Raw genomic sequence first — 24,886 nt, forward strand, 5'->3', positions numbered from 1 at the left:
ATGCTTCCAAACACCGAGTTTTTTATCTCTCAGTTGTACTGCTGCTAATGATGCTTGTATGGGCAGGTTAACCCGGCTCTCTTGGACAACTATAGTGACGGAGTACTATGTGGGCCTGACATTTAGCCCATAGCCTCACCAGGTAGGATTCATTACAGCCCTTCCCCAGACAGACTAGTAAACCTGCCTCACAAACTGAAAACAAATCAAATCTCTCTCTCGTTTCAGTACAATATTGCAGAACATAGACATGAACTATTCTGGCGCCATATACAGGAGGCCTTACTAGGTAACGGGGATCAGTCAGAGCTTTAATTGATGATTTATAATATGGCCTACGACACCTAAACTACCATTTCTCCTTTATTGCGCAAATCGGTTTGAATGAAATGTATTGAATGCTTTGTTGTCTTTCAACCTCCTGCGATTCTCCCTCATGAAGGCAAAGGCTCTTGTTGCCTTTTACCTGTACTCCTTTAGTCCTGGATTGATCTCAGTGGTTGAAGTCTCGGTGGGTGGGAGTGCTTCCTATTGTGAATCCGTGCTCCTCGCTGACACTTGCCTGAATGAAAGCATTGTTCCCGCTCTGTGTGCAGGCGCCACGACCGTCGGTAAGACGACGGCGGGAAGATCCCTCGCCAGATTCCCAAATCACGAGCGTCGCCAGTTGGCTTTCTTAAGATCACATGCACGACCGCCAAGCTGGTGGGACCGCTAACTGTGTGCTGCGTCAGCTTTTGCCAAAAAACATGGTGGTGGGACGACTACAGGGCTGAATACAGGTCTGTCCAAATATGATCCGCGCACTGCTCCGGAAATTGCATGTTCTGTAGAAACGGTAGATTGCAAGAAACTTTCCGGGGAAATGACACTTCTTGGTGGAACTAAAAATTCTGTATTCAAAACCAGTCCTACAAAAATAAGACTTCTCTCCATAACCAACAGCCAGTTAGTTCACACTTACGATTGAGCCCCCAGGGTAGAAACACACAAACCACAAACACCTCCCGCTCTCAGTCATGCTGTCAATCCAAATGTAGGTCACTGCTGCGACCTCTGTGGTCGCTGCTCAGGTCCACAGGTACAGCAGGAGCTGTGGAGCTGCATGCCGGATGTAGAATAAAGACTTACAATTGACATTTGTAAGTTTAGTTTTGAGTTCTTCTGTTTATTTTTGTTATAGCTGATATTGAGTTTGAGTGTTTATTTGTAATTGTGTTATGTCCACCCTTCTTTTGTTGAATTGGTAAATATGTTCCCCCTGTTTGTCATCTAGAAAGGACAGTTTAGTCTTTGTTGGGGTTGAAGAAATCTCCTCCTTCTGCTGTCCTTCAGTTTGATGTATATTTAGTTCAGTTCTATTTTTTTGACCTCCTTTAGGGCCCAATATAGTAAAACAAATGTTTACTTACTTGATATGAAAAATTCATATCATACAGGAAATTACAGGTTGAACTGGTTGATACCACCCAGCACTACAACAGCTGAATCTTGTCTCTGGTTTATCTGGTTGCGGTACAGGTAAAGGTATTGATCCTGTATGAACGATGTGAGCAGGTAAGGGCATGTCCCTCAGGGAGATTTTGGCAGGACACTCAGGTCATGCTGAAGCTCAATGTAGGTGACCTTTCTGGACAGGAGTGTCTGACTGTTCAAGTTCAGATGTGTCTCGGGTGATTGGACCACAAGTGGACAGCGTAGTGTACGATGCATTGTAATCTGATCACTGGGAACACTTGGCGAGGTGTCGTGTCTTTAGTAGTGTCAACGCTAATGCGTCCTGATGTGTCCCCGCCAAGGACGTGACAGGAAAATGCGTCATCAAAGCCTTTCCCTCCCTTTGGTCCTGCTTTGTCTCATCTCCAGTTGGTTCTCACATCTCATCAGCTAAATTTATCCACGATGTCTAAAATAAAATGAAGAAAGGCCCGAGAGATGTATTACAACTGCGTCAAATATCTTGGGCAGTTTGGTTTGGCTGGAACACGTGAATAAATATTTGATTTCTTCACCTTTTAATTCCTGGCAGACTAGGACTTGCTGCCTCCAGTGGGTTAAATGTCAAAGTGTTTTTGGGCAAGAGTGTGCTTGAGTGTTTACCAATCCTGATAAGAGGATGGCACCGTGTATGGCAGCCAACAAGTGAATGACTGTGTGAATGGGTTAGTGCTTCGTGTTGCAAAGTGCTTGCCAAGACTAGAAATGTGCTGTTTCAATGCAAGTCTGTTCACTATTTGTGATCAGATCAGCCAAGGTGTTAAAGGTTTAAATGTTAAGGGTGTAAACGGGGCCCTAGAGACAGGTAGATGGACTATATTGTCTTAACATCACATTTGCATATTCAAAGCTCTCTATTATAGACGGACACGATGCTCTACATTCCTCTTTGGAGCAGAAAAGGACATTTTTGTCAAGCCGTGAGGAGTTTTAACTTTGAATAGGTGCAGAAAAGAGAAGAGCGGTAAAAGCTTTCCGGTGGTATTTTGATTCGTTTGAAACAAACACACACGCACGCACATGCACACACACACACAGACTGAAAATAACTCCCCTAAAAAGTGCTGTGTCACTGAAGAAGAGCAGTAACATGCTGCAGTTCTGCTCCGCTCCACTGATCTGATACTGTTTTGTTACCCCTCAGTAAAAATGAACAAAGGCTGACACTTGATATGTAGTGGAGGGAAATAAAAATCACTGTAGTCTTTATTGCCCCCTTGTGGCCAATAGTCAACTACTTAATTATCAAGATGCCTCCACACACACACACACACACACACACACACGCACACACACGCAGTAAAGACACACTGAGATTCGCGTGTCGCCCTGAGGCTGCTCTTGTCTTGTTTGTTCATTTTACGTCTGACGTCAGATGCCATTCTTCAAATTCACAGCCTCGCCGTCGGTGTGTGTGTGAAAGAGAGAAGATGTTTGACTGGTTTGTCTGCCGGCATCCGATATTTCATACTTGAGCCTACCGTGTAATTTTTGCAACTTGCTGCAACACACGTACTTTTCTACAGACACACACACACACACACACACACACACACACACACACACACACACACACACACACACACACACACACACACACACACACACACACCAGATAAAGGCTAATACCCTGTCCAGGACCTGTCTGGTCCTGCATCCTGTAATACCAGCTGCTGCCCTCCAGTCATACTGAGAAAAAATACTGAAATGATAGATAAATATATGATAGATAGAAAGATAGTTTACTATCTCTGTCTGTCTCTGCCCTCCTCCTTCTCCTCTGGAGGTGTGTCATTACTTTTGGTACACTGTCACATTTAAAAAATTCTGATTTCCTGAACACACCTTGACACGCTCTCCTACGCACACACACACACACACACACACACACACCTGTTGCTACAGACGATGTGCTTGTGTAAGAGGCAGGTGTATACAGAACATAATAGGGCGATCAACTGAGGAGAGAGGAGAGAAGAAGCAGCAGCAGAAGAAGAGAAGAAAACACAGAGAAGCCGTGAAGGACGCTTCAACGGTGGCAGTTTTTTGACTCATCACTGATGGATGAATGATATTTTGGAAAGTATGGAGAGACGTGTGCATATGTGCATGCATTCACACCCGTGAACCTACATAGACTGCACATTCTTCTGAAAAGCATAAGGTAAGCAAAAAGAAAAGAACTCCATGGCACTTTTAATATTTTGTCTGAAGATGTAGCATATGACAGTCTGCGGATCGCTCATTTAAAGAGGTTTTGATTCGACCAATTGTAAGTTTCTTGACACTGTTTTGTTTCACTGTTTTGCGCTCACATATAGAAAGTCAGACTGGGAACATGAGATTAGGAAGGACAATAACAATATGGCTTTTGTGTCGTCCTCGAGGCTTCAACAGGTGCCTTTTCATTTCAGACACAACATACGATGATCACAGACGCAGACAATTCACACGTATGATGAGACGGTTTAAGCTTCCTTAAGCAGCACTGCAGTCATCATTTTTAAATGTAACTTACCCGGAGAACAGACGTGTACTAGTAATACTTGTCTCTCGTGGGTCACAGTAAACAATGTTTCCCCACTAAAGTCTTTCATCTTAATCCATTTGTATCAAAGGTTTTCAGATAATTGTAGATCAGATCAGTCCGGGAACAAAACCGAGCAACCCCGCGGTGAAGAATGATGAACATCCACATTTTATCAATAAGGCTTAATTGCAGACTCTCCCTTTTAATACAGTGTCATTAGGTCATTACGTGTACTGTCATGTGTTTTTTTTAATGAGCAGGTTTCTGTTAAAGGAAGAGAATGCACATTTGGGAAATATATCTTGATGCATCGATGCTATCTGAATTTAAATGTTTAATTAAAAAAGAATTGCTAATCAGTCTTCAACGCGTCTAAAAGCCGAGATGATTGCATGTAACTCGTTGTGCTATACATTAAAATATGCAGCAACAAGAAACATGCACAACAAATAAAGGTGCAAGAAAGTGCAAACAGCATTGTCGATGAGATACAAAGACTTCTTGACTTGGTGTGTCCTAACTTCGTTTCTGTACGTCTTTTGAATTTTTCTTTTGACCACTAGACCGTAGACAGTGACGATGAAGGGCAGCCAAACCATTAGAAATGTTTGTTTAGTGTTTCATGTATTGCAGTGGGAAGCAATGGGCTGATATGGTATGTAATACTTACTTTCATGTTTTTTATTGAACATACCTTTTGATCTTTGGGCTTGTGAAGTGAAGTCAGGTTGCAGGTCTTTTTTGATTTTGTCAACTCGGGACTAAACTCGTAAAATGTTTGAGTCCGACTTAAGTCCAAATCATGTGACTCGAGTGCTCACCTCTGCTGTTCCACGTAAGTCTCTTTAGACTGCATGTTTATGTTGAACGAGTTCAATGTTAAAAGGTTTTGGCCAGTGTCAAAGCTACAGTAATCATATGTTTATGAGAACAACAGATCACAAGATGATGTGTCATGTGAAAGGAAACCATTATCTCAACAACTCTCATCACCTGACTCTGTAGTTCCCCTCAGCGTTGACGTTTTAGCGTCTTTAAGATTGTTGTTTTGGTTTTTCAGTCTTTTGACACCTTTCCAGCACTAATCCGCAAACGGAGAAAGTTAGCGACTAGCCGGTGAACACAGTGTAACATGCAGAGGCTAAACAGATATTTCCCTCTGGAGTTGGTGGAAACCCAAACAGAGCTTAGAGGAGCGTGAATACTGGACTTACACTCCTCCGAATGAATGATGAAGTTGTTTTCTGTCTCCTTGATGTGTAAATTATGCAACAAAGTACTTCATGTAGTGCGGGATACTGTTTCATCTACATTTTAGGGCAGAAAGTGAGGTGTAGCCCATCAACAATATAAAAACACCACAAGCAACATGAACCTGCAACCTATGAAGGTGTGACTGCAGTGCGGTGTAACCCAAGCTGCCGAGTCCACCCCTGCCCTGCAGTCAATCCGTGAGTGCAGACAAAGCCACAAATATCATTCGATCCTTTCAGTTCATCAGTTTCGGATCATTTCGATGAAATCCCACGGCTGAAACAATGACGTGCCGTGATCGTATCCACATTTAGAAACGCAGAATGGAAGGGAGGAACTTTTCAGAAATTTGGGACGTTGTTGTTCCCACTCACAGAGCTTGAAATGCAATTTTAATATTTTATGATAAGCGACAGAGAAGCAGCGGACACAAACGAGAGCGCAGAGGTAAATAAACCCAAAATAAAACCAAAGAAAGAGAAACATGTCTCATTTCTTGTGAATTCATGTCACCTTGTGTTTCCAGGAGGATGCATGGCCTTCGCTTTGAAGGATGGTGGAGATGGACGCATCATTTCCTTCTCGTCATCTGGCTTCTACTGTTGGCAGCCACTCCACCCAAAGGTAAGCCGGGAGACAACAAAACAGTTCCAAAGAGATATAATTCCTCACCTCAATTTAATTGAATCACCTACATTATCATTCATTCGTAGGCAGGAATGACATAATGAGGTCTTATTGTTGCTGTTCCTTGGCCAAGCCTTGTCCTTGATCGCTATGTAGCGATGGAGAGAGACTCTTTAATTAAGCTTCATTTAAGCTTGGGGATGAGTCATCAAGACATGTTGACAACACATGCCTTGCAAGAGATAAATAAATGGCAATTAGTGTTTCCAATTGGTTTCCATAATCACGCCACTGTTTCTGATAATGGACCGAAAATATTAAAAAACTTCTCAATGGGTGGGTCGGCCCAGTCTGCCGAAAGGCAATGCAAGGCAAGGCTAGGCGAGGGACGTTTATTTGTATAGAACATTTCAACAAGGCACTTCAAAGTGCTTCACATAAAAGCATCAAAACATAAAGCCAGGAGATTTAAAAACAATGAAGTCATTAAAACATTAAAAAGCTAAAAATAGAATAAAAGTTGCAGTAAAAATACAGTAGAGAAATGCAGAAATGCAGGAAAGTGATTAATATCCTTGACTCTGGTTCAATGAAAGGCGCAAGCAAACAGCAAAGTCTTCAATCTTGATTTAAAGGATTAAAAGGGATCCGGACCCTTGAAGGCCCTCACTGTGCGCATATCCAGCAGCGTCATGAAAAGATCCAGGGTTTGCCAACAAGTTCTTCACATCAGCTGAATGTGATAACATGCTATGGTTGTGTTTACGTTAAAAGTCTTTTGGTCTTAAGTTTAACTCAACTACCGAGACTATGTCTGCTTTCAGTGCAGCTCTGCAACTAAGGCTGTAAATCTGCATTTCTTTCCCCCGTTCCAGCGGAAGGCTATTTCCTGGGAGACACTAAGGCAGTGTTAAATGGCTGTGAGGACCACTGGACCCTGCAGGGCAGTGTCGCCATGCCGCTGCTCTTTCAGATGACTTTGTGCGTGGACATCCGCGTGGTTGTCCCCGGAGCCTGGGTGGCCTTCTCTTACAGCTCGGTCCACGCCCCAAAACCTGAGCTGGGTCTGGAGGGGGACGATGAGGCGCTGTATGGGTGGCTGCTCAGGGTCCGACACAGATTTCCTATCCGGCTCTCTCCAACACACTGGCACAGGGTGTGTCTGAGGAGGGACGTGCCACGCAACTCCTTCAGCCTGGAGGTAATACTTAGTGTACTAAGTATCTATCTATCTATCTATCTATCTATCTGTCTATCTATCTATCTGTCTATCTGTCTATCTATCTATCTATCTATCTGTCTGTCTGTCTGTCTGTCTGTCTGTCTGTCTGTCTGTCTGTCTGTCTGTCTGTCTGTCTGTCTGTCTGTCTGTCTGTCTGTCTGTCTGTCTGTCTGTCTGTCTGTCTGTCTGTCTGTCTGTCTGTCTGTCTGTCTGTCTGTCTGTCTGTCTGTCTGTCTGTCTGTCTGTCTGTCTGTCTGTCTGTCTGTCTGTCTGTCTGTCTGTCTGTCTGTCTGTCTGTCTGTCTGTCTGTCTGTCTGTCTGTCTGTCTGTCTGTCTGTCTGTCTGTCTGTCTGTCTGTCTGTCTGTCTGTCTGTCTGTCTGTCTGTCTGTCTGTCTGTCTGTCTGTCTGTCTGTCTGTCTGTCTGTCTGTCTGTCTGTCTGTCTGTCTGTCTGTCTGTCTGTCTGTCTGTCTGTCTGTCTGTCTGTCTGTCTGTCTGTCTGTCTGTCTGTCTGTCTGTCTGTCTGTCTGTCTGTCTGTCTGTCTGTCTGTCTGTCTGTCTGTCTGTCTGTCTGTCTGTCTGTCTGTCTGTCTGTCTGTCTGTCTGTCTGTCTGTCTGTCTGTCTGTCTGTCTGTCTGTCTGTCTGTCTGTCTGTCTGTCTGTCTGTCTGTCTGTCTGTCTGTCTGTCTGTCTGTCTGTCTGTCTGTCTGTCTGTCTGTCTGTCTGTCTGTCTGTCTGTCTGTCTGTCTGTCTGTCTGTCTGTCTGTCTGTCTGTCTGTCTGTCTGTCTGTCTGTCTGTCTGTCTGTCTGTCTGTCTGTCTGTCTGTCTGTCTGTCTGTCTGTCTGTCTGTCTGTCTGTCTGTCTGTCTGTCTGTCTGTCTGTCTGTCTGTCTGTCTGTCTGTCTGTCTGTCTGTCTGTCTGTCTGTCTGTCTGTCTGTCTGTCTGTCTGTCTGTCTGTCTGTCTGTCTGTCTGTCTGTCTGTCTGTCTGTCTGTCTGTCTGTCTGTCTGTCTGTCTGTCTGTCTGTCTGTCTGTCTGTCTGTCTGTCTGTCTGTCTGTCTGTCTGTCTGTCTGTCTGTCTGTCTGTCTGTCTGTCTGTCTGTCTGTCTGTCTGTCTGTCTGTCTGTCTGTCTGTCTGTCTGTCTGTCTGTCTGTCTGTCTGTCTGTCTGTCTGTCTGTCTGTCTGTCTGTCTGTCTGTCTGTCTGTCTGTCTGTCTGTCTGTCTGTCTGTCTGTCTGTCTGTCTGTCTGTCTGTCTGTCTGTCTGTCTGTCTGTCTGTCTGTCTGTCTGTCTGTCTGTCTGTCTGTCTGTCTGTCTGTCTGTCTGTCTGTCTGTCTGTCTGTCTGTCTGTCTGTCTGTCTGTCTGTCTGTCTGTCTGTCTGTCTGTCTGTCTGTCTGTCTGTCTGTCTGTCTGTCTGTCTGTCTGTCTGTCTGTCTGTCTGTCTGTCTGTCTGTCTGTCTGTCTGTCTGTCTGTCTGTCTGTCTGTCTGTCTGTCTGTCTGTCTGTCTGTCTGTCTGTCTGTCTGTCTGTCTGTCTGTCTGTCTGTCTGTCTGTCTGTCTGTCTGTCTGTCTGTCTGTCTGTCTGTCTGTCTGTCTGTCTGTCTGTCTGTCTGTCTGTCTGTCTGTCTGTCTGTCTGTCTGTCTGTCTGTCTGTCTGTCTGTCTGTCTGTCTGTCTGTCTGTCTGTCTGTCTGTCTGTCTGTCTGTCTGTCTGTCTGTCTGTCTGTCTGTCTGTCTGTCTGTCTATCTGTCTTGTTGATATCTGGGAACATGGCGACATCGAAACTGAGAGGGCGAGAAGCACAATCACACCGGTTGAAAACATGCTAACTGTTGAGTCAAATTATCTTAACCTCTTTATTTGGATGTACGGTAAAATAAAAAGCAAGGCAGGGTAATCATTTTACTCTTTTTAAAATAAGTTTGGCCAATCTGACAGTTTATTTAAAACCTTTGTAATCGTCTGAGTGCAATGTGTTTCTTTCGCCCTCAAATTCATTTTCAGCGTTGTGACCTTTCCAGACTTTGACAAATGTTGCAGCAGTAATTGCATGAGTCAAACTTTTGAACTCTTGTCATTTGGGATACGAGCAACACAAGCTGTGTAAATGTTTCAGGTTGACGGGAGAATGGTGGCTGAGAGGACGGTCATCGCTCAGGCCATCCCCCCCACCGGCTCCCTGTGGCTGGGCTGCCGTCCCAGAGACCGGCCCCCGGGAGCCGCGCTCGGGGAAGTGGAGCTGTACTTGTTCCGCATGTGGGCGGACCTGGGCCACCGTGGTCCCTGCGAGGACGGCACCGTGATTGGCTGGAATGGTCGGTACTGGGGCGTGACCAGCCCCAGGGCCAGACAGAGAGACCCCAACCTTCCGTGTGGTGAGACAGACACGCATAAGCTCTTCTTTATCGCACTGATCCTACGTGAGGAGGCTGTTCAAGCTGGGATATTGTGCATGAAATACTTTTACTAACCAACTGCATCCATAACAGAATGCAGCGTAATCCTTTCTATTTCTTCATCATGGAATTTAAGAGACTTCCATTCTTGCTGAAACATACTGTAGCTCTGCATGTTTCCAATTTGTCATCTTTAATTCATTTCTAACACTCAGTAGTTGTGCATGTTCTTAGAGCATGTTGGATGTTGAATGCTGCATGTTTTCATGTGTCCTGTAGACCACAGACGGCTGAGAGGCCGGCCTCGTGCTTACAGAAGCGTCACTAATGGTGTGTATTCACGTGATGCACACATTCACATGCATGGTGTGTGTATTTTGTCTCAATGCATTTGTGTATTTGTATGTGCCGGTATGTGGAGAGGAGTGGTGAGTGGCGTGACCACTCTCTTGAGGCTCAGACCTTAATTTCCTTAATTCACTGTTTCAGCACCAAATGCATTTGTGCGGTCACTCTCACCTCCACCTGGTGAGCAAGATAAAAATATAATAATACTTCTAATCGTCTCAATTACAGTGCCTCCCTCTGATTATGACTGAACAATCTTCCCTCATTTTGTCTTTTACCAGATCCTTCAACTACAAATACCTCAAGTCCTGTCATAGCAACACCTGTCACTCACATGAGCAACCAGACGTCTAATGTCACAGGTGAATGATGCTGGCGACAGATAACTGTGTGGGTGTATAATAAGAGACCTTAACCAATGCTTAAAATAATCTGTTTCCTCTCTTCTTTTAGGGTCCACATTATTAAACTGTAACGTCAGCCAACTCTGCTCCAATAACAGTAAGAAACATCCACCTTTTGTCCAATCAGAGCGTTTTATTCAGCCGTATTTATGACCTTACAACTTCGTTTCTTTCTGCAGATGCTTACTTTTGGATGCTAATAAGTGTGAACGCCACAGGCGGCCGTGGGACTGAACAAGACGTCCACAGCTTGGTGAGAGTGACAAGCGCTCTTCATTCCCCTTGTAGGGTTTCTCCCGTACCTTTCAGCTGCCACTCTTTCATTGTCTCTGCCCTAAGTAGCATCAGGTGACGCCTTGTCATAAACAAGTATTACCGGCACAAGGATTACCGTCGTATTAGCAAAATATTCCAACCATGTCATGCACCTGACATGAATTTAGCTTTGAAGGTCAATCATTTATTGTTATGTAAACCTGAATGATGTGTCAGACAACGTTAACTCTTTACATAACCAGTCCCTCCCTCTCGAACCCCGGTATTAAAACTGTGCATCATATCTTTTTCTATCGTATGTGTTGGCTTTAAAATGAAACAATAGACTTCAGGTTGCAGCTGCTGATCAAAGGAGATTGAAGGTGTTTCGATCCAAATTAGATGAGCTGTACAGAAATCACGGCTCTCTTTATACAGAATCCTCCCAATTTTAAGATAATATAGAAGCACAATGATCCTTTAAATACAGACAAGACTTCAAACGGATTCTTTAGGCTAAACGAGAGGTGAAAATTCACTGAGCTGAACGTCTTGTTTTGTCCAAAAAACTGCGTAAAACTCGAACACATTCAGTTTACAATCGTAGAAGACTAAAGGAAACCACCAAAAGTAAATCCAAGCTGGAACCAGAAATTATTTTCATTTTTGTGATACAAAATGACTCAAAACAATCTACAAAGAGTCATCGTCACGATTTAGTTCATCACTATGGAAGCACAGTTCTACCAAGAAAAGAAAAAATAAGATGAAAAGTTCGTCATGACAAAATTCTAAATGTTCATTGTAAGTTATTGCTGATCATGTCTCCTCAGTCCTGTCTTGGATTCTTGGAGCATCTGAGGTGTTTGTTGCTGCTCTGAACTGTTTCAGTACAAATCTCGACCTTTTAAAACAGGTTCTGCTGCAATTAAACAGCCGCTAATTGATTTTTTTTCAGTCGGCTGACTCACTCTGACTGTACTCACGGAAGGAGCATACCTGAGCTGACAGTCTTTCATGTACTGAACACCACAAAACATTTGTACTGTATGTGCTTCGCTCACGCTTCCTCCCACACAGTATCAGCATGTCTGCCTCTGTCTCGCCATCTCTCACTCAGGTGTCAAATGCGTTTGGTTGCCTCAGTGGCGAAGGTTTATGTCTGGATGACGTACAACTTCAGGTCAGTCTGTCCCAGAAACGGGCAACACACTTTCAACTTTTCAGAATGAATTGTCTCGTACAAGGCAGGCTGACGACTACAACTTTCCTCTCTCTCGTTGCAGGCGGTTCAGGTGAACTGCAGTATAAAAAGTGGCATAAGGTAACAGCATGCCATTAAGCGTTTTTGTGTTCACTTCTGCTTCAGATTTCACCTCCTCACAGTGGTGTGAATACTTTGCTTCCAGGCAAACAACCTGCGATGTGCTGTTGCAGCTCAGCCGAGCCGTCCCAGCGTGTGAACTGCAGCTGGCTGGAGTCTCTGCACTGCAGCAAGCCGGAGATCAACAATTACAAGCGAGAATCACAAGAGAGGTGGAGAGAGTCGGTGAGCAGTTCTCAATCAACTCATTTACCTTTTTGCCTACGTGGTGATCGTCATACATTCTCAAAAACACAGAGTATTTTGCAAACTTGCAAAATCCACCCACGCTTAAATTACTTTGACTAAGGGATAAAGATAGTATCTATTCTATTTCTATTCTATGTAAATGGAGTTGCATTTGTATAAATACCGATGCACCTGTGCACGCATGCAAACCACCAACCGGAATACACAGACTGCCTTATTGTACATAGACTCACCTTTCTGAAGTTACAGTGTGTGTGTGTGTGTGTGTGTGTGTGTGTGTGTGTGTGTGTGTGTGTGTGTGTGTGTGTGTGTGTGTGTGTGTGTGTGTGTGTGTGTGTGTGTGTGTGTGTGTGTGTGTGTGTGTGTGTGTGTGTGTGTGTGTGTGTGTGTGTGTGTCCAAAACAAAACGGTCCCTTGCAAAAGGCAGAACCACAGAGCACAAAAACACACAAACCTTTGTATTTATTTCCTTGTGGGGACCCTCATTGACATAATTCATTCCCAGACCATGATTCATAACATGCTTAACTCTAACCTGAACAAAAATCCAGAAGAGCACACACAGAGTTTGTTTTTTAGCTTACTCATATTGATTTTGTCCCCGTCAGGTCGAGATGTTTGTGGGAATGTGGAGCCCTCCAGTGGCGGGTTTGTGAGGTGTACGTCCACATCTTCCCTCGATGATATCTGTCGGGGGAACAAACTGTCCGAGCTTACATGGTGAGCAAAACCTTTGTTTGTTTGAGTGAGCGTATATCTGTACATAATTACACCCTGTATCTCATCAGCTTTCATTTCACTTAGCTCCCTTGTTGAGCCCAATTCCAACCCAGCTCCACAACCTCAGACTGAATCCTGCAGCAGTGAGTGTCAAAAGCACAGGCTCCCATTATATTTAAAGCAAGTCCACTGCTGCACCTGCTGCTGTAACTGTGTTTTTGTCTGTGCCTCAGGTGAAGCGCCTCGCTTTTGTGACTGTACCGCTTTCTGTAGCTCTGCAAGTAAGAAAACAGCCAAAATACTGCCTTCCTGCCTGTCTTCATATGTTTGTACTGCCAGCGTGTTTTGTACTGTGTACTTTGTTGCCTACGTGTGACTGTATGGGATGTTTTGCAAACTTTAAATGCAGTAGAGCCGTTTTCCAGTCTTTGTGCTAAGCTAAGCTAACCGTCTACTGGCTGTAGCTTCATATTTAAATGATGGACCTCAATGCAACGAAGCGTATCAGGTATTCTCCAAAATATTGAAATACTCTTTTAACTGGAACACACAGTTTCTCAGAAGGTATGTTGCAAGTACTAACCCTGACAACTTATCCTTCTTTTTTCTGCAGGACAGTTTTTTGCCATAAGAATCAATATTAACAGTGCCTCTGTTAATGTAAGCTTCCTAAAACAATTGGTATGTACATCACAGTATGATTTAACACTACTTTCTATTGCATATACATGCTATGTACTGACTTTCTAACCCTGTTAACAGTTGTCTGGACAGCGTGTAGCCACCAAGTGTAACACAATGCCAGCGTAAGTCTATACATGTTGACCATGGGAAGTTATTGTACAGTTTACCTGAATACTGAAAGTGAAAGTGTTTTGGTGGTCATAAATGACACACGTGAACAATTCTTTGTTTCCAGGTCAGTGTGCCAAGACATTTTAAAGCGCTACCGGGTAAATCACACTGCAGATAAAAGTTTGGTACTGACTGAAAGTCCTTCTCCTCACGTTGATCAAGAGTTGTTAATCATGCTTCATAAATGTCTTTCTTTATCCAGCGTGCTCATCTGAAATGCCAGGGGACACAACAGAGGTAGAGTGTCTATTATGTACACATTACTCTTATATAACATAGAAGACATCTTATCTGCACATAAAGATGCGAATCCCCTTTTGCTGCTGGTGTCTAGGTTGTACAGCTGCATGGTGATACTGGAGATGTTTGGAGCCGTCAATGAATGCTCCCTGAAAAAACTTCTGCAACAAGTCATTGACAGCGACAGTAGCATAGCAAATGAAAGGCCACTCACACGCATGGGTTAGTCTGCAGGTTTATGTATTTTCAAGCTCTATTATATATATAAGCATATATTTTCTAAATGTGTTATTGATGGTGCTCTGTGTATCCTCAGTGGTATGTGGTCCTCCTAGTTTGGTTGTCAGTACTCTGTTGGCATCCAACCTGACCTGGGTGGCCAGTGACCTGCTGACTTCTAATTTGTGCCAACCTGACCCCACTCTGCTTAAATGGTAAATGAATAAAACATTCCTTTGGTGGTGGCTTTTTTGGGAATTTATAGTCATGCATTTTGGGCACAAGAGAAACAAAGTCTCTCTCTGATGATGTTCATCGAACTCACATACGGAACTGTTAATAGATGAGTCAGACTGAGGGAAATGTAAATCACAAAGCGAATTAGCTGCTAGTGTGCATTCAACAAAAGATGGGTGTTACCTTACACTGTAAGCAGCATATCTGAGGTGGGATCTTCTTTAACAGAGTCCATACTGGATTCACAACGGATAAAATGAACACAACCACCAGCTTGTGTCTAGATCTGTACTAAATGACCACAGATACATTGACTGACTGTACAAAAGCATGAGAAAAGGATACATGTTATTGTTGTCTGACTGATAAATGGAACTATTCTATAACAATATGACATGCCTCTTTGTTCTTTGAGGATCTCTAATATTGAAGGCGCTGGCCTTGTACGAGAAGTATTTCACTTCATAATATATTTTTCTATGTGTTCTTTTTTAGTGAGGCAAATGAGACCCTTGCAGTACTTCTGAATGACAGCTGCCCCCCGGTGCCTCCCACAACTAAACAAAGCACTACAAAGCCTTCCAATCTGACCAACAGTAACATCACAACAACTCCTGAAGCCTTAACACCATCTGTGACCAACACTACTGAACAAACTGAAACAACAACTGAAAGTTCTGCAACAGTTCAAAAGACAAATGCATCACAAGCAACAGCTCAGCCTAACATGACCACTCCACTCGCAACAATTAACAGTACCCAGTCCTCAACAGCACAGCCTGTACTCCAAACCAGCTCACAAAACATGACTGTGACTGTCTCTGACAATGCAACAGTACAAAACACGACTTTATCTAATAACACAATGTTGACACCCACGGAAAATACAAAATTGCAAAACACAACCACAAGTGACCGAAACGCAACAGAATTCATAACATTATCCAACTCAACAGTACAAATGGTTACAAATGATTCCATCGGTTCAATGCTAAACACAACTACATTGCCTCCAAATCACACAACAGAGTACGTCACTGCAGTTACACCTTCAACCAATCACACAACAGTGTACAATGTCACTGCAGTTACACCTTCAACCAATCACACAACAGTGTACAATGTCACTGCAGTTACACCTTCAACCAATCATACAACAGTGTACAATGTCACTGCAGTTACATCTTCAACCAATCACACAACAGTGTACAACGTCACTGCAGTTACACCTTCAAACAATCACACTACAGTGTACAAGGTCACTGCAGTTACACCTTCAACCAATCACACAACAGTGTACAATGTCACTGCAGTTACATCTTCAACCAATCACACTACAGTGTACAATGTCACTGCAGTTACACCTTCAACCAATCACACTACAGTGTACAATGTCACTGCAGTTACACCTTCAACCAATCACACAACAGAGAACAATGTCACTGCAGTTACACCTTCAACCAATCACACAACAGTGTACAATCTCACTGCAGTTACATATTCAACCAATCACACTACAGTGTACAATGTCACTGCAGTTACATCTTCAACCAATCACACTACAGTGTACAATGTCACTGCAGTTACACCTTCAACCAATCACACAACAGAGAACAATGTCACTGCAGTTACACCTTCAAACAATCACACTACAGTGTACAATGTCACTGCAGTTATGCCTTCAACCAATCACACAACAGTGTACAATGTCACTGCAGTTACACCTTCAACCAATCACACAACAGAGAACAATGTCACTGCAGTTACACCTTCAAACAATCACACAACAGAGAACAATGTCACTGCAGTTACACCTTCAAACAATCACACTACAGTGTACAATGTCACTGCAGTTACACCTTCAACCAATCACACTACAGAGAACAATGTCACTGCAGTTACACCTTCAAACAATCACACAACAGAGAACAATGTCACTGCAGTTACACCTTCAAACAATCACACTACAGTGTACAATGTCACTGCAGTTACACCTTCAAACAATCACACTACAGTGTACAATGTCACTGCAGTTACACCTTCAACCAATCACACAACAGAGAACAATGTCACTGCAGTTACACCTTCAAACAATCACACAACAGTGTACAATATCACTGCAGTTACATCTTCAACCAATCACACTACAGAGAACAATGTCACTGCAGTTACACCTTCAAACAATCACACTACAGTGTACAATGTCACTGCAGTTACACCTTCAACCAAGCACACTACAGTGTACAATGTCACTGCAGTTACACATTCAACCAATCACACAACAGTGTACAATGTCACTGCAGTTACACCTTCAAACAATCACACTACAGTGTACAATGTCACTGCAGTTACACCTTCAACCAATCACACAACAGTGTACAATGTCACTGCAGTTACATCTTCAACCAATCACACTACAGTGTACAATGTCACTGCAGTTACACCTTCAACCAATCACACAACAGTGTACAATGTCACTGCAGTTACACCTTCAACCAATCACACTACAGTGTACAATGTCACTGCAGTTACACCTTCAACCAATCACACAACAGAGAACAATGTCACTGCAGTTACACCTTCAACCAATCACACTACAGTGTACAATGTCACTGCAGTTACACCTTCAACCAATCACACTACAGTGTACAATGTCACTGCAGTTACACCTTCAACAAATCACACAACAGAGAACAATGTCACTGCAGTTACACCTTCAAACAATCACACTACAGTGTACAATGTCACTGCAGTTACACCTTCAACCAATCACACAACAGAGAACAATGTCACTGCAGTTACACCTTCAACCAATCACACTACAGTGTACAATGTCACTGCAGTTACATCTTCAACCAATCACACTACAGTGTACAATGTCACTGCAGTTACACCTTCAACAAATCACACAACAGAGAACAATGTCACTGCAGTTACACCTTCAAACAATCACACTACAGTGTACAATGTCACTGCAGTTACACCTTCAACCAATCACACAACAGAGAACAATGTCACTGCAGTTACACCTTCAAACAATCACACTACAGTGTACAATGTCACTGCAGTTACACCTTCTCCCAATTACACAACAGTTGAGAACATAACCACTACTACTGTAACTCAAAACAAAACAGCCACAGACAATCAAACCACTGCGCCCATCAGGGAAACACAACAGAACACAACTGCTCCGTCTGAAAACATGACATACACCACTGCAAGACAAGTTAATGTAACTTTTAATAATGCAACGACATCCACCAAAAACTCAACTGTGGACAATGTCACGTCTGTTGTTGACAACGTCACCAAACCAACTGTTGCTCCACTGAACAACCATACTGGAAATCACACCACAGCGAGAATGACCAACAACATCACAACAACCAACAAAAATGACAACTTAACCACAGCTGCTTCTGCTGTCAGTACCACCATGAATCTCAATCAAACTGCTGGAATCAGTTTAAATCTAAGCTCAACTGCAAGCAGTTTGACCACAGACTTCAACCTGACAACCAAAGTACCTGGAATCAATTCGACAACTACAGACGCTTCCGTTCAAGCTACAACTTCAAACACAACAACAACAACTACGCATGGTACACTTCCGGCCCAGGTTAACACCACAACTTCAACGGTTCCCTTGACTTCTTCAACAACTGTCCAAACGCTTACGAACACAACCTCAATAAAACCTGGTATGTACAGCTCAGAATTTACAGTTTTGGCTGGATCCTCTAATTAAACTTTTCAATATGGTGGATCAAATTGGCTGGAAAAGCTTGCTTTTTTACAAATCTTTTTATAGTTTAAATGACTTGTGAAGTAGATAAACATCGCAGTCCATGGGTCCATTAGAAAAGGCATCATAAGATTTTCTTTTACTGCTATATTTCCTTAATCCGTTTGGACACAATGCTTCTCTTTACAGCAGAATAGGAGGACTTTTTGATCAAAGTCTCAACTTGAAAACTTTATCCTTTTGCCATATTAATGTAATTTATCAATATAATGTCCACCATACATGAATAATTGATTCGTATGACTTGCCAAGGTACAGGAACTGCATCCACAACCACCTTAGAGACAACAATAAGCCAAGAGGCCCAGGAGGAAAAAGCAGACCAGCTGCTGAATCAAACACAGGATGCGTCTTCGCTCAACTCCTCTCAGGTGAAGCTTCTGATGTATTGAAGTTGTAGAAAAATGTTTGCATAAAACAACGAGTTTGTGTGATTCTTCAAAGTAAACTTTATCATTTTATTGATGTTGCAGGTGTCACAGTTGGTGAGAAACTTAGAGAAGCTTCTGGAAGGACCCACTGTCTCTAAGGCACTGGGACAAAAGGCTGTCAGCGTAATAAGCAACCTGATGGGAGGCAACTCATTGGCCCTCTCTGCATCTGCTAACGGGTACAACTCACACAACCCTCACCCACATGGACACACATATTCCCATACGTTTGATTTCTCTGAAATATTTTGTCCTCTGTCCTGCATACAGGCTGATTCGTCTGGTAGATAATCTGGGTCTTAAACTGGTTGTCGCTGGTGACAAAGAGATCCTCTCTTCAGGTTCGCTGGTTCTGGCAGTGAGGGCAGTCGATGGGACCAACTTTCCAGTGACATCCGTTGACATTTTCAACACTGATAATGTCCAGGTAGATTTAAATTCAGCCATCTGGTTTCACTGCTTTTCATGAAACACAATTGGTCTCATGCAAAAACTCCTACGAACAGATCTGACACAAGTGACTTAAGGGAATTTGTGTCATTTATCGATTATCTCGTACTTGGAATTTTCTCAGAGAAACGAGTACAATTCATGAGTGGTCCAGACATGCGGAAACAATTCTGTTCATCATATCAAAATTCTTTATTCTTCTTTTCATTAACATTTTTGAGAATGAAAATCACAGGTAGCCTTAAACAACAAGTTTACTGGCAACAAGTTTTGATTATGCTAATGAATAAATCTCATGGAAGTGACCTTAAACAGATGATGAGACAACAGGAAGTGCCGAACCTTTCCATTAACCGTTTGTAAACTTTCTTGTGTCCAGCTCCGTGCCCTCGGTAGATCCCGGTCCAAGAGGTCCGGGTCTGCTCTGGGGTCTGTATTCTTGCCCTCCTCCCTCACCAATGGGCTCAGTCTTGAGCAGCAGAAGGAGGCCAACAGGGTCCAGTTCACCTTCTACACCAAACCTACCTTCTTCCAGGTACTTTCGCATCATCACATTGTCTCATTGTCAGCTCTTACTAATTGTTTCACAGAATACAGCAGTATTTATTGATGCATTCAATGATTTATAAGCAGCATTTTTAACTTGTCTCTGTTAAGTCAAACATTTGTTTTTAATCTTAAACTATGTTTAGTTCAATAGAAGAGGAAATAGCTGTGACATGTTTGTCTTTTGTTTATACAGGACGCAGCATTAGATAGTGAAACCCTTGTCAGTCCCGTCCTGGCAGCCAGTGTGGCCAATCTTTCAATAAGCAACCTGGCAGAGAACATTCAGTTTACCATCCGAAACATCGACCCCGTCAATGTGAGTGTGCACACGCATACAAATCATTCGTTTTCTCATGATCCCATTTCTCCAGAGAGGAATCTCACCCCACTCACGACACTCCGAAACTGTATTTTTAATCAATTCTGTTTTTTAATCAAAGTTTGCATATATGGATGAGGATGGGCTGGGTGGAAGCAAACACAGGACTTTCACCCAGGACACTACTTTTGTTTGTGTCCCAAGTAAAACAAAGTCTATGTTGACTTTAAGCCAAATCCTTATTTACCAAAAAGGTTTGTTGCCGAAACATAACTCAGTAGTTCTGTTGTGTTATTGTTGTTTTGTTTCAATTCACAATGTTAACCATGTGTTCAAAACTGGGAATATAATCCTGTAGAAAATAGGTTTACCTTGAAACATATTGAGTTTAATGAGAACATATTCTTTTGAATGGTTGGAATGCCACAAGTAGTTGCATTTCTTGGTCAGTCAAAGTAAAAGTAGGTTTTAGAGGGAAGTAAAATGATGTAAATGATCTAAAAATAAAATAAATGTAAAAAAAAAAGAATTTACAGATCACTCAAAGTTCCTCTGTGATGCTTCCAATTTGTTCGCAGGAAAACTACACAGCCTCCTGTGCATTTTGGCAGAATGGTGAGTGTGTCCAGGCTACATCGAGTGGGTTGAGATGGTTACATTTCCACAGGCATTAGTATCTCTGTTTGTTGTGTTTCTCCGGTTCAGGTGGTGTCGGACACTGGAGCTCTGCTGGCTGCTTTGTTGTCAAAGCCACACCAGAAGAAACAACCTGCAGCTGCAACCATCTCACATCCTTTGCAATTCTGCTGGTTTGTGTCCATATTTGTTCATATGTGTGTGATATAGTGACAACAACTATCAAATAAAGTTCTTCAAATCACAATTACAACATGTTGAAAAAACAACAGAACTGACTCTTCTTCTACATGGCTGTTGTACAATGTGCACTGATTTGATCTTTTTTGTGTGTGTCCTGAATCAGGATTTGTCCAGAGACGTGCAGATTGACCGTCAGCATGCGCAAATTCTTACTTTCATCACCTACATCGGCTGTGGAGTCTCTGCCATTTTCCTGGCTCTCACCTTACTGACATATCTCTTATTTAAGTAAGATTTTTTTTACCAAGACTACTTTAATCTGAGCCTCATGTCAAAGCTGAACTATAAAAAAGTGTATCCTAACAAACTCTTTCTATTCAGTAAACTGCTGCGGGATATTCCTGCCAAGATCCTGGTTCAGCTCTGCCTGTCCCTCCTCCTCCTCAACCTGGTCTTCCTCCTGGACGGCTGGCTGGCGCTCTACCCAGCAATCGGGCTCTGCATCAGCACCGCCTTCTTCCTGCATTACTTCCTGCTGACATCTTTCACCTGGGCGGGGCTTGAGGCCCTGCACATGTACCTGAGCATCGTCCGGGTGTTCGCCCCCTACCTCAGCAGATACATGCTCAAGTTCTCCCTGTTAGGCTGGGGTGGGTAACACTCGGCTCGCAATGTCACAATGTTTAATAATGTCGCTTTTTTTTTTTTTTTACTGATATGGTTTTGCTGATTAACATCCTGATCTTTGCAGGCGTTCCTCTTATTGTGGTGATCGTTGTAATATCAGTGGACAAAGACAACTATGGTCTGGTCACATATGGAAAATTCACAGATGGCACTTCAGATGACTTGTAAGTTATGTCTGAATCTTAATAACCTTTTGTAATCACAGATGAACAGATTTGTCTTTTTCTCTGTTTGTTTTTCCAACATTTTACAGCATTTTTGACTTCATGTGTCTTTCTCTGTCCCCCTGTAGCTGTTGGCTGCGTAATGACATCGCCTTCTACGTGGGCGTGGTGGCCTACTTCCTCCTGATCTTTTCTCTGTGCCTGCTGGTCTTCATCGTCGTTATGATCCAGCTGTCCCGGATCAAAAAGCAGAACCCCCAGAACCAGGCTCCCAACAGGGGAGTGTTGACAGATCTGCGCAGCATCGCTGGCCTCATCATTCTGCTGGGCCTCACCTGGGGGTTCGCCCTGTTCGCCTGGGGACCCCTCTACTTACCCTTTGTTTACCTCTTCACTATATGCAACTCTCTGCAGGGTGAGACTTGTATGAATATACTGGGTCCAAATTAGGCAAACCATAAAATGCAAATGTATCCCAAAAGCTATTCCTTTTAAAAATGTTTCATTTGTCCTGTGCAGGATTGCTCGTCTTTATTTTCCACTGCGCTCTGAAGGAGAGTGTCCGCAGAGAGTGGAGAACTTATCTTTGCTGCGGGAAACTGCGCTTGGCTGAGAACTCAGGTGGGTACCTCACTGTGTTCTCATGCCTCTGGTAATTTGAATGGACGGATTAGGCCAGGGGTGGAACATGCATGAGACAATATACTGCATTCTGATTGCCCAAATTTAAAATAGCACTCCTTCTTCGAGTCACAACTCTGTCAAATCTGAACACACAAACATGACAAACTGGAGAAGAGAATGCAGAAAAGATCTAGAAAAAGAGGAGAAAATATTAATATTAACCTTTGCTAATACAAATTTTAATTAACATGAAAACAGGATAAATCTGGGAAATTACAAAAACATATGTTTAGTTTAATAAACTGACACATGGTTGGTCGTGTACACATTTCTCTGCAGACTGGAGTCGGACGGCCACTCAGAACACCAACAGGAATATGTCCGTCCTCACGGCAAGCACCTCAGCTCCCCACATCACCTCCCGAAGCTCCTCCGTCATCAGCGACGGCACCAATGGCAGTGGTACGTTCACAGGTCGCAGTTTGCAATGTCTGAACTGCATTTATAGCTTTGTACCGAAAACATTCATGATATTGTGATGGTCTCCCACAGACTCTGTGTTTATGGACAGCGCAATATCTGACGACTCCAACAGCGACGCGCTCCTCAACGAGCTTCACAGGCGGAATCTGTCGCAGTAAGGCGAGGCCTGGCGACTGCGTCATGCGTCCATTTGTGATCACAATAACTGTCTAATCTGAGAGAGCCAAAAAACGAATCACAGGAGTGGACGCTCAGAGAGATGCTACTCAGTGTTACACGAGATGAAGGTTTTACAGGTGCAATGAAGGACGGAGGAAGTGAGACTGAAGGATGATATGAACGCATCAAGTGTGACTTGATGTCTTTTCTATATTAACAGTAGAATGTATGAGTCCAGAAATAATGTAAGGGACTTGTCAGCAATAGGAGATGTACAGTAGGTGTGTTTCTGACTGAAAAATGTAATACTTTCACCGTTCCAGCTGTGACTCAGTGTTTGTGCAGCCTGTGTTTCAAAGCGAGCGATGTCACTGTAAACATTTACAGTAAGCGAGAACGCTTCTGGTGTGTTACAGATACAAAAAGCATCCGTCGTCAATTGTGCGTAGATTATTGTCAGGCTCTTTTGCTGTATTTCTTTTTCACAAAACATAAATGGAAACAAATGAAGACATTTCTAGTGTGTTTGAAGTGCTCCTCTGACCGTTGCTTGTAAACTTTCACTACCTTTAGGAGAGTCAAGGTGCTCGAGGAAAAATACATTTGTATGAGTATTTGAGGGGAGTGGCAGTTCTAGACCATTTCAAATGGGGGGGGGGGTCGTTCATATATTAGAGATTATTTTATTACATGTAAAAGACCTGAAGTATGGTCATGCGTACTGGAGCATGATGAAGAGTGAGGACACATATTGCTAAATGTCCTCGTGCAAGAACGTGTGCATGCCATGACAGAGGAGATAATAAAACTTCTACTCGTTACCTGCCGGGTTTGTCTTTTTCTTTTGAGCCGGAGAGTTTCACATCTACACGACATCATCTCGACATCTTCAATCAAATAATGTGAATAATGGAGAGGCAGCGAGCTCAATCCGTTGAGAAAAGTCTGCAGCTATTTGAATTGTTCTTGAAATAATAATCAATGTGACTGTTGTTGTCCTGGGCTCTCAAAACATGTACTGAACATTGTTTTATCAGCTTGATACTGTACATTATGAACTGAAGGATTATTTTGTTTAAATACTGTACAATCTGCAAGCTCACACATCTTCCACCAGATGTCAGCGTAAACCCACACCTTGTTCGATCCCATCACAGCCGCTCATAGTTACACGAGACACTGAGCAGAGGACTTTTTAACACTTACAATCCTGTTTTTATACATTTGCCACCTCATATAATACAATTACTGAAATTTAACAATGGAGTTGTTAAAAGCAGAAAACCTCCCAAAACAACTGATTCACATGATCCTTAATCCTCGTAGATTATTCATGTATGAATTAGGGGTGGGGGAAAAAATCTATCCAGCATAGTATCGCGATATTTTGCGATATTTTGTATCGATACACGGACGCCAAGTATCGATCTTTTAGTCTATAAACTATTTAAAAAAAAGAATTACTAGAAAAATCAAATCAATTACTTTTTCAGTCCACTAGATGGTGCTGAGTTGTTTTCTGCTGAGGTCAGCAAAGGTCCCGGGTCAGCGTGATTGGTAGGAAGTTGGTCAAAACAAAGAGACATCTGACCTCACAACGGGGTTAAACCTGCCAACAGCAGCCGGCTCATGGGGAGAGTGCAGCGCATCACTGTCTCTCTGCCTCCACGTCCACGCATCGCAAGTTACACTGAGTTATATAACTCTTATCATTTGAAGTTGAAAAAAGTAATAAATCGCAATATAGGCCGATGTTATCGCAATACTCAGAATATCGCAGTATCGTGAGAATATCGTATCGCGGGCCTCTGGTGATTCCCACCCCTCGTATGCGTGTGAACCCTTTTTGTCTTGCTGTCAGATTCACAGCCTCTTGAGATGCAGATGAAATTAGCTTATGTCGGGTTCACTTGACTAATTTTCCTGCAGATTTAACTAACTGATGACATATCGCACTCAAGGGTAAAGCCATTTTTTTCTAGTCTGGCATTTTAATTAAAAATTTGAAGGTTAACC

At 42.9% G+C, this 24,886-nt stretch overlaps 1 protein-coding gene across 1 annotated transcript; it reads left to right on the forward strand.

The window, feature by feature from the left end:
- Nucleotides 1-1,540: 1,540 nt before the first annotated feature.
- Nucleotides 1,541-22,869, forward strand: adgrg2a (adhesion G protein-coupled receptor G2a; the record flags this gene model as incomplete). Its single annotated transcript, XM_079292387.1, has 22 exons — nt 1,541-1,557; nt 5,808-5,905; nt 6,784-7,109; nt 9,247-9,505; nt 11,903-12,082; nt 12,715-12,826; nt 14,016-14,107; nt 17,473-17,982; nt 18,438-18,556; nt 18,659-18,795; nt 18,887-19,043; nt 19,446-19,601; nt 19,809-19,931; nt 20,513-20,549; nt 20,640-20,743; nt 20,917-21,041; nt 21,135-21,403; nt 21,505-21,604; nt 21,733-22,019; nt 22,124-22,225; nt 22,568-22,690; nt 22,781-22,869. 22 exons carry the CDS (start codon nt 1,541-1,543, stop codon nt 22,867-22,869), a joined length of 3,522 nt encoding a protein of 1,173 aa, XP_079148513.1.
- Between the last annotated feature and the right edge of the window lie 2,017 nt (nt 22,870-24,886).

The sequence above is a fragment of the Melanostigma gelatinosum genome (assembly GCF_949748355.1).
Source record: "Melanostigma gelatinosum genome assembly, chromosome: 20".
Taxonomy (NCBI): domain Eukaryota; kingdom Metazoa; phylum Chordata; class Actinopteri; order Perciformes; family Zoarcidae; genus Melanostigma; species Melanostigma gelatinosum.